Source organism: Nomascus leucogenys, chromosome 19 (assembly GCF_006542625.1).
Source record: "Nomascus leucogenys isolate Asia chromosome 19, Asia_NLE_v1, whole genome shotgun sequence".
NCBI classification, from domain to species: domain Eukaryota; kingdom Metazoa; phylum Chordata; class Mammalia; order Primates; family Hylobatidae; genus Nomascus; species Nomascus leucogenys.
The window spans coordinates 20,307,318-20,321,593 of record NC_044399.1 but is presented as its reverse complement, the minus strand read 5'-3'; the positions used below and the strand labels follow the sequence as shown (position 1 = coordinate 20,321,593).

At 37.3% G+C, this 14,276-nt stretch overlaps 1 protein-coding gene across 5 annotated transcripts in view; it reads left to right on the top strand.

Annotated features, from left to right (window-relative positions):
- The window catches only part of LDAH (lipid droplet associated hydrolase), a 132,027-nt gene that overhangs the window by 31,601 nt on the left and 86,150 nt on the right, over window positions 1–14,276 (top strand). For all 5 annotated transcript variants that reach the window (XR_004026994.1, XR_004026993.1, XM_030799862.1 and 2 more), the window contains exon 4: window positions 7,903–8,072. Coding sequence is in view for 3 of the 5 variants with exons in the window: in XM_030799862.1 (XP_030655722.1) it covers window positions 7,903–8,072 (170 nt within the window). In the remaining 2 variants the exon portion in view is untranslated. The remainder of the gene's footprint in view (window positions 1–7,902; window positions 8,073–14,276) is intronic.

Genomic DNA, 14,276 nt, shown 5'->3' with positions numbered 1-14,276 from the left:
GATAATATGGACCAATCTGTTGAAAGATACAACCTCCCAAAACTCACACAAGGAAAAATAGATAATCGGAATAGACTGTATCTGTTAAAGAAATTAAACCACCAAAGCTGAATAAGGACAAAACAAGAAAAGTATAGGTCAGTATCCTTGAGGGACATACATGCAAAAATTCTCAACAGAATACCAGCAAACTGAATTCAACATCACATTAAAAGGATATGGTCATGATCAAGTGAGCTATCTTAAGTCATACTAAAGACAGAAGCAAACATTTGAAGAGACCATGAATGGCAACTTTGAAAGTTGAAAACAGACTCAGAGAATCACCCTTGATCAGGTGTTCTCAAACTTTGGCATGCATCAAAATCACCTGGAGGGTTTATTAAAACACAGGTGGCTACCTCTGAGTTGTTGATTTAGTAGATCTGGGGTGGGACCTGAGAATTTGCATTTCTAACAAGTTCCCAGGTAATATTGGTGCTGCTGGTCCTGGGACCACATTTTCAGAACCACTGCCCTAGATGTTCACCAATAAACACTGATAAGGAAAACCAGTAGAAAATATCGTCATGTGTCTGAATTTTTAGGAAAACAGCTTTAATTCTTATTTTAAATTGACATCTTATTATTTATAACTTTACTTTGAATATGTTTATCACTACTTGGCCTGCTTGTGTGCTATTGAGTTAATAACTTAGTAATTGGAGTCTGGGTTCTTTGCTACCTAATGAGAATAGTGCCATCTAGAGGCATTAGCCCAAAGGGCCACCATAGGGCCAAAGGAAGCTGTGGTTTCTGGAGAGGGTGAAAGGGCAACTCATTATCATCAAGGACTGATTGACAACCTACTAGGTTATTAACTGTCATGCTACAAGGGTATACAAAGAGTTAGAATTGCTTGCCAGTCTCCACCTTTTAGGTTCGTGACTTTCTGTATCTGAGTAGCTCAAAAGTTCTGTGAAGGCTAAGTAGGGCTCTGGGCCTTGGACCAGCCCCCCTGTTCAGCTAGAACAGTTCTGCTCTCATCTGTTGTACACATTGGAGGTTATGTTTGCAAATGTATGCTATAGTGGCTTTGGATAGGCAGCACAGATATATTATTTGCTGTCCAAGATTGTCCTAAGGTACTGGTTTTCTGGCATGCAAAATAATGGCGTGAAAAATATGTAATCATTGAGAAAAAGGGCATAAGCTATAACCACACATCAAATGTTGAAAGTATGTTTTGCTTCATATTAGCGCATGTTAAAATTATGAACAGTTGGAAATAATATTCTAGTAGACCACATTATCACAATCATAAGTTGAATATAATTGGAAGAACAGATGTTCACCAATGTCAGAAGGGGATGATTCGAGGGGAAAAAAAAAGTGTGAAAAGAAAATTTGAGGAGTTAGGATTATAAACTGTTTTCTGGATTTGATTTGCTATAGAGTCAGCATACATGATGGGAAATTCATTATCAACTATTTCAAGTCATTGTTTAGAAAGTATGAAATGAAAGCTAGAAATCATGCTGGTTTCGTTTTAGCAGATAAAAACATTACCTAAAAAAGTTACACAATCTTGCAACTAATGGTGAATTTGAGTCATGCTTATCCAAAGAAACAATAAACTACTCTCACTGCAGTCCCCCAAATAGGAAGAAAGAGAGAAAATCCAGTGGAGCTTTCTCTCTTGCCAGGACTGGGAGTGGTAGGGCAACAAGGAGGTAAGATGGAATGACTAGATGAGCCCAAGGCAGGAACAACCAGTCAATCAACTCTCAGGGCTCACAGTCCCTAGAATTGAAAGCACGTAAATCTGTGGGTCTGAAGAGCAAGAAACCAAAGTGCAGAGCAAGAGAAGAAGTTAGGAATCAAGCAAATTGTTAAGAGTCCCAGGGCAGACAGAAGTAGGGAGAGTGAGCATTGCAGTTAACGTCCATAACACAGACCAGATTGTGCGCTCCTCTCTTGGCAATCTATAGGTATCTTCTCACTGATCACAGAACTGAGTCCAGACTCCTTGGTGTGAAGTTCAGTTTCCTACTTCATCTATACCCAACTTTCCTTTTTAACCTTATGCTTCACCTTTCTGTATAACCACACATAGCCACAGAACTCATGGCTTTTTCCAAGTAACAGCCATGGAAACATGGCTGTTTCCAAAATAACACTTTACAATAAAAAGTAACACACTTTTTATGCCTTTTTCTTTTATTGTTTGCTAAGTCTTATGTTCTCCTTGCTGAATCTCTCTCCTGTTTCCTGCTAAGGACTGTTGAAGTCCTTAGCAGATAATTGGTTTTAGTGAAGTGGAAAGCATAATTTGATGACTGTGGTTTTCACCATCTGTTTGGAGAATAATAATTAAAAATTATTTTATAAAACATATGCTTGGGGTTTACAAATTTTGAAATTTGTTTTCTAAATAAGATAGCAGTGTTAAATAGAATAATTATCTCCCATCCCCCTCACTGTGATGCATACTTTAAGAGCTAACAGAGTTGTACCCGTGTTTAGATACAGGGAGCTTACAGAATACTTAGGGAGGGAGCTGGGGATTGATGAGAGTGTACTCTCATTTCAGCCTAGTAACCTCAGGACAGTTGTGAAAGGAAGGCCTTATGGATCGATGAACTAGGTAAGCATACAGAATTAGGGACCACAGTTCTCACTGAGCCAATTCGCTGATATTCAGTACAAACCCAGAACATCTTTGGGGGCTTCTGTATTCCATGTGAGAAAGAAATGAATGGTGATTTTCCCTACAAAATAGGTGTAAGATATCTAGGAACAACAGCATGTCAATGCATTCTTTTTTTTTTTTTAATTTATTTTGAGAAATTTTTAAAAATGTAGAAAAATAGTTATATAACAATCAAAGATTCTATTACTCACAATTGACAGTTAACATTGCCATATTTACATAAATATTTTTGTTAACAAAATAAGTGAAATAAAACAATACAGAAAAAGTTTTGTTTTTCGTATCCCATCTCTAGTTCTATCATGAATTTAGAGTAAATATTTCATGTCTCTTTTTATATTTGTAGTTATATATATTTATACATACGTATAGCATGGTGAACAACATAAGATTTTTTTGTGTATTTGAAAGAAATTAAGGAGGAAACATTTTAAATTTTATTTCTTCTTAAAAAAAAAAGGAATACATGTGCAGAATGTACAGGTTTGTTACATAGGTATACGTATGCCATGGTGGTTTGCTGCACCTATTGACCTGTCCTCTAAGTTCCCTCCCCTCACCCCCTACCCCCCAATGGCCCTAGTATGTGTTGTTCCCCTCTCTGTGTCCATGTGTTCTCAATGTTCAACTCCCACTTATGGGTGAGAACATGCTTCACAAGGAAACTATATTTTCATCTTGATCAAAGAATTCTTTTTTTTTTTTTTTTTTTTTTTTTGAGACAGAGTCTCTGTCGCCCAGGCTGGAGTGCAGTGGCGCAATCTCGGCTCACTGCAAGCTCCGCCTCCCGGGTTCACGCCATTCTCCTGCCTCAGCCTCTCCGAGGAGCTGGGACTACAGGCGCTCGCCACCACGCCCGGCTAATTTTTTGTATTTTTAGTAGAGACGGGGTTTCACCGTGGTCTCGATCTCCTGACCTCATGATCCGCCCGCCTCGGCCTCCCAAAGTGCTGGGATTACAAGCGTGAGCCACCGCACCCGGCGATCAAAGAATTCTTTAAAATATGAAATATTATTCTTAGCCTTTCAATTTTTACATGTAAGTTGTTTAATTAAAGTTATTAAGATACAGCTTTGGAGTAATGACTGGGGGCAGGATGGAAGAGTTCAGTAGCTGAGCAAATTCTGGTGTGAGATGTAGTTACCGTCTGCAGACGCAGTCCTACCAAAGGCATGTGTAGTGCTAATCTCCAGTCTTGTCTGTTCTTTGATCATTGATGACCTATAAATACTGTTTGTATGAAAATAAATAGTTGAACTTATATGTTTATATTCAGTATATAGCCATATATATATGAATGGCAGTTAAATATATAGTTAAATTTAAACTGTTTTGCTTGGATTCAGATACATAGTTAAATGTATACATTTATAGTAATATACATGTAATAAAGAATATCTTCTAGTTATTTATCTTGGGTAGAGTGGGAAAAGGTACAGTACTTTTTATGAATCAAAGGGCCATTACCCTTCTATTGTGATCCAATAAACTGTGTTCTTTTCTCACGCAAATGCTTGAGATACTTAACTTTGGCATTTAATAATTGTGTTTTTATCTATGTCTGTTTCCTGTTAGTAGATTATGATCTCCTGAAAGGCAAAGGTAGTATATTTTATTTGTGTCTGTACTTTCAATAATACCAAAGGCCAATTAGTCACTGTTTTCTGTCAGAGTAGTCAATTCAGTTCATGTAAAATGAAAAAAATAATAATCATCAGATTTATCTGTGTTCTGAGGCTGTAAGGGAATTTAAAATTGAAAGCAATTTTAATGACTGCTTAATAACTTTAATAACTGGAGCAGCAAATTTGAACGATTAGACAAAAAGTTAATGCGAAGTACTGATATTATTTAATTTCTCTACTAACTATTTCAGAACAAGTTGTGGGTACCTTTTGAAATAAACTCTAGAACCGTTAGGTGAGCTGTGAAGTGATATCTAATAGAGATGGGTCTAAGAAATAGGCTCAGGTTCTAAGAGAAAATTGTCAATATGATATTGGGGCTGGGGTTACAGATTAACAGCATCTCAAGGCAGAAGAATTTTTCTTAGTACAGAACAAAATGGAGTTTCTTATGTCTTCCTCTTTCTACATAGATAAAATAACAGTCTGATCTCTCTTTCTTTCCCCCACAATTTATTGGTAACAATATGGTGGATTGGATTGTCATCCACCAATTTAGAAACAGATTATGTTCCAAATGTGCTTCGTTGATTATAACTTGGAGTACATTTTCCTTATAGAAAGAATGGTATAAATGATTTCCATATTAGCATTCTTCTGGTTTTGATACAATTGAATGTAATTTTTTCTGCATTTTTTGGAGAGTAAGTTAATAATTACTAGCATTTTCTCAGAATATATGACTATTAAAATAATAGGAATGAAAATATATAATATTTTCATATAAAAGTATATAGTCTTTTAACCTTTCGTTTTCTGCTAGTAAAATAATATCTAGAATTTTATTTACTAGTAAAATGAAAAAAGATAGGCTGAGAGTGGTGGCTTACGCCTATAATCCCAGCACTTTGGGAGGCCGAGGTGGGTGGATCGCCCGAGGTCGAAGTTTGAGACCAGCCTGGCTAACATGGTGAAACCTCATCTCTACAAAAATTCACCAGGCCTGGTGGTGCACGCCTGTAATCCCAGCTACTTGGGAGTCATGAGAATTGCTTGAACCCGGGAGGCGGAGGTTGTAGTGAGCTGAGATTGTGCCACTGCATTCCAGCCTGGGTGACAGAGTGAGACTCCATCTCAAAAATAAATAAATAAAAATAAATTTTAAAAGATAGCACATTTAAATTTTCATTCGTTGTTCATTTTTAGAAAGTACTTTCCCCATTAATCTTACCACTTCGGCAAACACTAACAAGTACTGTGTTCTTCTTGAAAATCTACTGAGTAGTTCCCAGAGGTAAAGCCAGATCTACCTCTGAAATATTCTGATTTATAATGTCCTTTAAAGTTTATCTGAAATACAATGTTTTAGGACCTTATTTATGATGTCAGTGAAATTTTAGAATATTTAGCCCATTTTCTTTCTCTTTGCTCTAACCATGTAAATGTTCTTGGTATATATTGGAGGAGGACTTAAATAACGGAATTGAAATGATGGCAATCATAGCTTTTATTTATCTGCTTATGCCAGACACTTAAACAACAGCCACTGGGGGCTAGCATTATTATCTCTATTTTGTGCATGAGGAAACTGAAGCCTAGGTTAAAGGATTTGCTCAAGTCACACAGTTAGGGAGATGCTGAGCTGAGATTTAAACCCAGATTTATCTCATCTCCAGAGCCTGTTTATCTTTGTACTGCACCTACTGTCCCAACAGAAGGAAAACTTGGATATTTCCAAATGCTGCATATTTTGAAAAAGAACTTGGGATGCAAATATTAACATTATTGTGGTTTTTTCATATCAAAGAATGATATGATCACTTTTGGGTAGAAACTATTCAAACCTAAATATAATATTTCGTGCATAAAAAGGTGGATTTGGAGCCTTTAGAAGTCCTACCAAAGTCAGGTTCCAGATTCTCTCTCTTCCCAGTTCTGTTTCATGCTGAACTTCCTTGTTAAGTGGAGAATGAATTGTAAGCTGACCTGGGAAAAAGAGTGAGAGCATAACATGTTTAACATGGGAGATTAATAGTACTATGGAAATAGGGAAGTAAGCCTCATTGAGTCAAGAAAAAGCTTTTCAATAACTGTATGCTGGACTTTGGGGAGCAGTGATAAGCAAGACCTGAATTGTAAACTAGGAGTGAATTAGGAGTAGTTTAGTGAGATAAATAAACAGGGATGTTGTGGAAACTGAAAAGAGAGCCACTTTACTCCTCACATAATGAATCATAAAAAGGTCTCTCAGAGGAGATAACGCTTGTTTCAAGTTTGTAGGATAAACAGGACTTAGACTAAAAGGGGAGATGAGCACACACACACAAAAAAAAACCATATACAAACAAAACAGAAGAGTAGTTTTTCTGAGTTTGGGGTGCCTCTTGAATGAGCCATACCGATTATAATTCCCATCAATGCCTTGCAAGTCATGAGAGCAAGAAATTCAGTATTCAGTCACTCAAATTTTAGGAAACAGTTGACTGTCTTGTGATATTTTGAGATATTACACCCTGTCATTGGGTTATGTATATGTTCATAGGGAAAACCTATTCAAGTTTTCTACACTCATAGACTATTAGAGTGGCCAGCATCCTCAGAGATCATCTAGTCAGTTCCAGTTTTCATTCAGCCATAACATTTGCTGTGTACTAGTCACAGGACACAGATGAAAAGATGGACGTTGCCTTCAAGGAACTCACAGCCTAGGAGGAAATAAACATACAAACAGACAATGCACAAGCTTGATAAAGTGCTATAATAAAAGAGGTACTGATTAAGCACAGAAGAGAGCTCATTAATTTTTCTTGAGGATTAGCTAGGTAAAGTTTTAATTAGGTCTTGAAGAACGTAGAAAAGCAGTTCATTTGTGACAGGGAGGGAGGATATTTCAGGTCAGGACTGCTGGTTATTTAAAAGGGACAGTTTTTAACATTTCTACCTAAGTTTTTCAGTCTGGATTCTTTAAATAAATAAAGATTATCTAAAATAATTAAGTCATGTCATGGACTTTCTTAGTTGTCTATTAGTAATATAAATTAGCCTAAGCAGCTGGTTCTCAATGTGTGGTACTGGGACCCAGTACATCAACATCTCCTGGAGACTTGGAAATGCAACTTTTCAGGCCCCAGCCTAGACCTACTGAAACAGAAACCCTGGGGTGTGGAGCCCAGCAATATGTTTTAACAAGCCTTCAAGGGGATTCTGATGTATGCTCAAGTTTGAGAACCACTGGCCTAAGCTAACAGTAATACACAGAATTATTGAAAGTTCATGGACTTTGAGGATTTGGAGACCTGAATTTGAATCTCACCTCTCCCACTTAATAAGTTTGTGACTATTAATCTGTCACCTAATATCTATGAGCATTGGGATTTTCACCTATCAGGTGAAGGTTATAATGTTTCCTTCCCAAAATTGTTGTGAAAATTGGTTAATATAATGAATGCCTAATATTATCACTGGCACACTGTAGGCTTTTGATAAATGTTAACTGCTTTTTATCATGATTGTTATCTTTTTCTTGATCTTTTCTCAGTGATTACTTTTACTTAATGAAAACATGCTCATATTTTTGCTTTTAGATTCAAACGCTCAAGAAATTAAGGACATTTATGGACTAAATGGACAAATAGAGCACAAACTAGCTTTCCTGAGAACTCATGTGCCAAAGGACTTGAAACTTGTGCTCATTGGCCATTCGATAGGCAGCTATTTCACACTTCAGATGCTGAAGCGAGTCCCTGAGCTCCCGGTAAGTAGGTCTCCAGAGGTAACTGTGGGTGCTGGACTGTGTGCCTGCACAAATCCTCCTCACCCTTCCTATGTTCTTTTGTCTCTTGTTCAGTTGATAAATAGAACAGAGAGAGGGATATTTGCTTTCTGCCTTTATCCTTATCTCCATATTACGATGGGCTTATGGGAATGTATGTTCATAATGTTTCAGAGAATAATGCTGAGGGAGATAGGAAGTTTCTGAAAGAATGCCTTTGAATCTAGGGTTATCGGAGTTCTTATGTTACACATTACTTGCTGTTTTTTATAAAGAAATATTTGTCTAGGTAAGACCTAGACAAGAATCTGTCTTTTGTGGGAAGGTATTTTGTAAATATTCTTGCCTTTTTCAGAAGGAAGAAATGTATCATCATCATCATCACTGATAGGCAAACAACTGTCTTTATGGAACACTACATCTTTATTAAGTCATAAGTTCAGATTCTTACCTATTCTGTGTCTTGGTGGCCTTTTTGAGACACATATTCACAAATACTCGCAAATATTTGTTGGATACCACTATGTGCCAGATATTAAGTGAGGTGCTAGAGACGCAAAGACCTATTTAAAGTACCCAGGAAAGCAAGTGAACTATAAGAGATATAAAACAAAACAAAAAAATTGTACTTTCACTAACATATACCATTAAAATAACTCACTGAATGGATGCAATTCACAAGAAAATTCATTTCTTTATTCAACAAACATATATTAAGCCCTTTCCATGTGTCAGATCCTGGGCTATGTTTTAAGGACATCCCAGTGAGTAAGACAGTCTTTGAACTAGGAGAGCCTGGAGTCTGCTTGAGGAGACAGTCTAACCAATAGATGTGATACCTGCTGTCTTGTTTAAGTTCAGGGGGTGTGGGAGCATGGAGTGCTGGTAAACCTAGTAATCTGAAGCCAAGATAGGACGTGATCGCTTCGTGGCCGCTTTGTGCTAGGTTTTTAACTGTTTCTCACTCCATGGGATAAAATATCTTCAGTGGGGTCTCAGAGCTCACTAAGCACTCACTCCTTTTCTTGCCAGCTTCACCTGCTTACTTCTTATTCATAATTGCCCTTAGGAAATGTACAACTATAGCCTCCCTCGCTGTGGTTTTTAATACTAAATGGAGGTTTTAAATTATTATTGGGTATAAGAAAATGTGTTTTTCATTTCTAAGTGTGAATTCAATAAATTCAAGATTGTACTCTGTTCTCTGTATTATTGTCTACTGTGTTGGGTGTTTTTTCCCTAAATAAGGTGTCTTAATCAGAATGCAGGCTTTATTTTTGCTTTTAGCATTTTGCACAGCTTCTAATCTCTTTTGTGCCTTTGAAGTCTCCTCTAGTACTATGTCATGTGGTTGCCATCTTTATGGTGTCCACCTCTGCCTCTTAATCGTTCTACTTGCACAGCTGTTGGGAGTTCTGGCACTAGAACCAGGACACCTAGGTTCCAATATTTATTGTCATTTTTTTAGTCTGTCTGATCTTAGACAAGTTATTGAGTCTCTCCTTCAGTTTTGAGTCTCAACCTCAGTTTCCTCATTTGTAAAATGGGGATAATAATATGCTCTTCAAAGGATTTTTGTGAGGAATTATATAAAGCATCAAGAATGATATCTGGAACTTTAATGTTCCAAATAAGTATTAGCTATTATTATTATTAGGGAAATAACTCTAGAGTCATTGTCTCAGTCATTAGGTTAACTATTGTATTAGGTACCTATTGCTGTGTATCAAATTGCCCGAAAACTTAGCAATGTAAAACAATACACATTTCTTCACTCGTAGTTTCTGATCAGAAGTCTGGCCACAGCTTAGCTGGATTCTCTGCTTCAGGGTCTCTCCCCAGATTTTAACCAACATGTCTTCCAGGGCTGCAGTCTTATCTGAAGGCTTTAGTTGAGATGGATCTGCATCCAGGCTCACTCTTGTGGTTTTTGACAGGATCCCATTCCTTGAGAGTTGTTGGACAGAGGGCCTTCATTCAGCAGTGGCAGTTGGGTGGAGGCCACCTTCTTTAACATGTCGGCCTGTCTAACTTACTTCATTGGAGCACGCCTGAAAGAAGAGCCAAGGAGACAGCCTGCTAGCAGATGAAAGTCACAGGCTGTAACCCAGTTACAAAGTGACATCCCATCACATTTCCTGTATTCTTGTTAGAATCAAGTCACTAGGTCTAGCCCACACTCAAGGGGAGGTAATTACACAAGGGCATGAATACTAGGAGGTGAAGGTCATCGGGAGCTGTGTCAGAGCTGCGTACCCCACCATTCTAAAAGTAGGATTTCATTTGTGTGTTGTGCAGTCAAGAACATGGACATAGGACATACATAAATTGTTGCATTTATTTACTGGTATAGGCAATGACTTGGACCTGTCAAATAAAATGTAGCAAACTGACATGAAATGTAACTATTTGTTGTTAGTTGTTCCAGGTGTCTTAAACACTTTAAAAACATTAAAAAGGATACTTGCATATTTGAAATAATAGCATTACTGTTCTATAAACATAGGAAAGAAAATATTCATTTGGGAGCCCATCACAGGCTATTATTAACTTAATCACAGATCTGCTTTGATTTTTGTGTTTGCCCCAGATCTGTTCTGCATGTGATGTGTGGTTTCTCTTTTGTGTGTTTGAAAATGATGGTTCAACACACATTGTCTTGAACCTTTCTCTCTTTTTGGGCTCATATTCACAATGTCTGTTGGGAAGGTAGTAGAATGCATCTCAAGGTTAATGTGCTTTCTTATAGCTTTTTCAGCATCATAACCTTCTAATTATTGTCCTGCCTTCAAGTGTCCTTGCTTTGCAGGAATAGTGGTGAAAAGGGGAAACAAAGATGAAACGTGAGCTTAACCTACTTTATTTGTGGAGACACAACTCAAACTGATTATAGAGTCTTCAGAAAGACATGTGAAGCTGTGTTTTATCTTCTTAAAAAGGGTGTAGGCTAGAAAATAATGTGTGCAATAAATTGTCCCAAAGGTCACCTCTTTTGGAGGGTAGGAGGGGCAGCGAACATCTGTATGATTTTTAAATTATTATTCAGAAGCTTTATCTGGTTTCAATTAACTACATTGTTGAAATTCCCTACCCCATCCCCAGCCCGCATTAAACACCTGGGTCAGTGAATATTGGTGGTGTGATCCCTGCCAAAGTGTTGAAAGTTCAGTGTCTCTGGGCTACTCTAAGACACCGCAGTGCCTGCATGCCTGAAGTTAGCATGACATGCTCCATTTAAGATGCATTTGACAAATACGTTTGTGTAAGCCAGAATGTTACAATCCTTAATCATTTTGCCAAAAATAAGTTAGCTATTATGTTTTATAACATATGAAGTGTGATAATAAGAAACTTGTGTTTCCATCTCTTCTGTTATTTTTTACTGGAATATTTGACTCTTGTAAGATTTTGAGGACGTATGTGTAGTTTAGTAGCTAGCTGGTTTATTTAGTTTTATTTTGGTTCAGCTTTTTGCAATATTTTCATAACTAATTATAGGCAACTTGGTCTTAAATCATTTTAAGAGACTTATTGTATATGTCAGATATATTGTCTGACCTGTATTTTAATATACAAAAAAAAGGTGCCCCTTTAAAAAAATCTGGTATTTAAAGTTATTTGTTTATCTAAACAAATTCCATACATAGAATTAGAGATATTCTTCATATATTTTGAAAGTAATGCTCAGTATAGGAAATTTAAAGAGAAATTTTAGCAAATAGGTAATTGGAAGACTGTTAAATAGTAGCTATCGTGACTTACAATAATAAACATAATTGTTTTTAGATTGATGGAATCTTAGAACTGAGATAGGCTTTAGAGACAATCTGGCCCCATCTTTCATTTTATCAATGGGAAGTGAGAGAAAGGTCCCTTGCCAGGATTCAGCCTTGGCTCTGCCTGAATCTGGGGTGGGGCATACTGGTATTAGCTGTGAGTATAAAAAGAATCCAAGAAGGTATTGATGGCTCCTTCAACCTGTGGATGATAGCAGAGCCTATAGCTATTACAGTGTGCCCTGCAGTGTACACAACTGCTAGGTTCGTGTGACTCATTGTGTTGGTGCTCCAAGAGTAGGAAACCCCGTGAATGCTCTAGCAATTTCAGGATTGTGTGTTGGGGTGGGGGGAGAATAATACAGAAGCAAAAATGTAGTAATCTTATCTCCACTATCTAGAATCTTCCTTCTCTTATCAACCCTCTATATGTTAAAAATGTGTCACCTGATTTTGCCAGTAAATCTTTTTCATAAAGTTCAAGTTTGGGAGTTGAGTTGAAAGCCCTTGATTCTTCACTGAGTCTTGGGGTGAACTTCAATTAATATAACTTTAATTTTCCTCTAAGAATTTATATAACCTTTAATGATAACATGTTCTCCTCTTCGAGGGATATCAGATCCTTCACAAACTTAATTTTTTATATTATTTGGCCTTCTTGTGTACAATAACGTAGAGTTTCCTTTGTCTGTCTGGTTGGCAAAAATGTCTTCTCTCTGAGTGAAATTTCTGGATTACTTAAACTCACTATCTTAAGTACCAGACTGTTTTATCCAACTGAATAAAAATTTGTCTAAAATACATTACTTACTTATCTGCCTTCAGCAATGCATATTGACTATAGAGGAATTTTTTCTTAGTGATTTAAGGGCAGTGGTAATAACACTATTATTTTGATAGTGTTATGCTAGAATAAAATGTAATCAAAAGGAATGTGCCTGTGTCCTGAAATTTCTTAGGTGATAATGCTTTTTCATTTTTTTAAAAAAATGTTTCATGTATGTCTATTTTAGTTTTTCTATCTCCTCTCTCAGTGTTAAGTACCTCTTCTCTTCCCTACTTGTAATTTATTGCTACTAATTTGCTATGGGCAGTGAAAACCAATAACTACATTATAATTTTTTTCAGTAGGAATGTACAGGTCCTAAATAGATAAAGGAGTAAAATTGACAGCATTAAATGTGTGGGCATTTTTATCACTCAGCCTTTTTTTCTCTTCTTTTGAGATCCTCAAAAAGGATGTTTTGGGGCATTTTAAGTACTCAAAATTTTAGAGACTCAACATACAACTACAGCTGAGAAGCTTACAAAACTTTACTAAAAGAATTAGAATAACATGTTAGATCATGTATGTTTTGATTCAGGAATATACCTCATCCATACTAAGGAAAAAATAGCTTCAGTGTTCTCCAACAATGAGATTATTGAGACCATGGTTTACTTACACTGAGCCTTCATGTCTGCTGTCAAAGTAAGACATGCTTGTAAGAAGCATTCATATTATGTCACTCAGCTGTGTTTAACAGTTGAGATAATCTGGAGGGAGGGAGAAGAATAGGAAATAACTCAATTGTCATAGTAAATTTTGTCAGAATCCTATCCTTAGATTCAAGTGACAAGTGACAAGACATGGAAGGCAAAATGAGGCAGTACTGTAAGGCTCAGAAAGTTTTGTGGAGAGGGATGTCTTCTACCTGGGAAGCTCAGAAAAAGCTTCCTGGAAGAGCTTCAGGGCCACTGAAGGACGAGTTGTATCTGGAAGCAGAGGATTTTATATGGTGGCTAGGGGGTGCTGTGCATTCTAGGCAAGGGAGACAGCATGAAGAGAAATGGTTTTCATCACTGGGCACAGGGAGAGGGCAGTGGGTGGTGTGACTGGGTTGCGGCAGAGTGTGCATGGAGGGGTCAGTCGGGCATGAGATTCAAGGTTGATAGAGATGGACAAAAAGCTGGGCTAGGGAGCATGGGCTCATTTTCTGGACAGCAGAAAGCCATTGAAGGATCTCTGATGATAGCAGTCATGCATCAGGTAAATTAATCTCTCAGAGAAAAGGAAAATGAGATGGAGATAGAAAAATTGCAGTATAAAAAGTGAACATCCAGGTGACAGGAAAGTTTACTAGTCCAAGTAAGAAATAATAAAGACAGTGTAAGGGATAAAATTGCCCAGGGAGATTGTTGAGAAAAGAGAGAGGTCATAGATGTATATCAGCAGAATGATTTCATTTGCCATAAAGGAGTGTTACAGGATCTTTGGGGTGTTGCTGTTCTGGCCAAAAACCTGTGGTTGGTGGAACCTTTGCCTGAGTTTTGCTCGGGCCCACTGGGCTCATTCCACCCACTCTGCCTGACAGGCTATGCTCAGCTCATGCTGCCGGCCTGGATCCTATGCCTCCAAGGGAGACTAGAG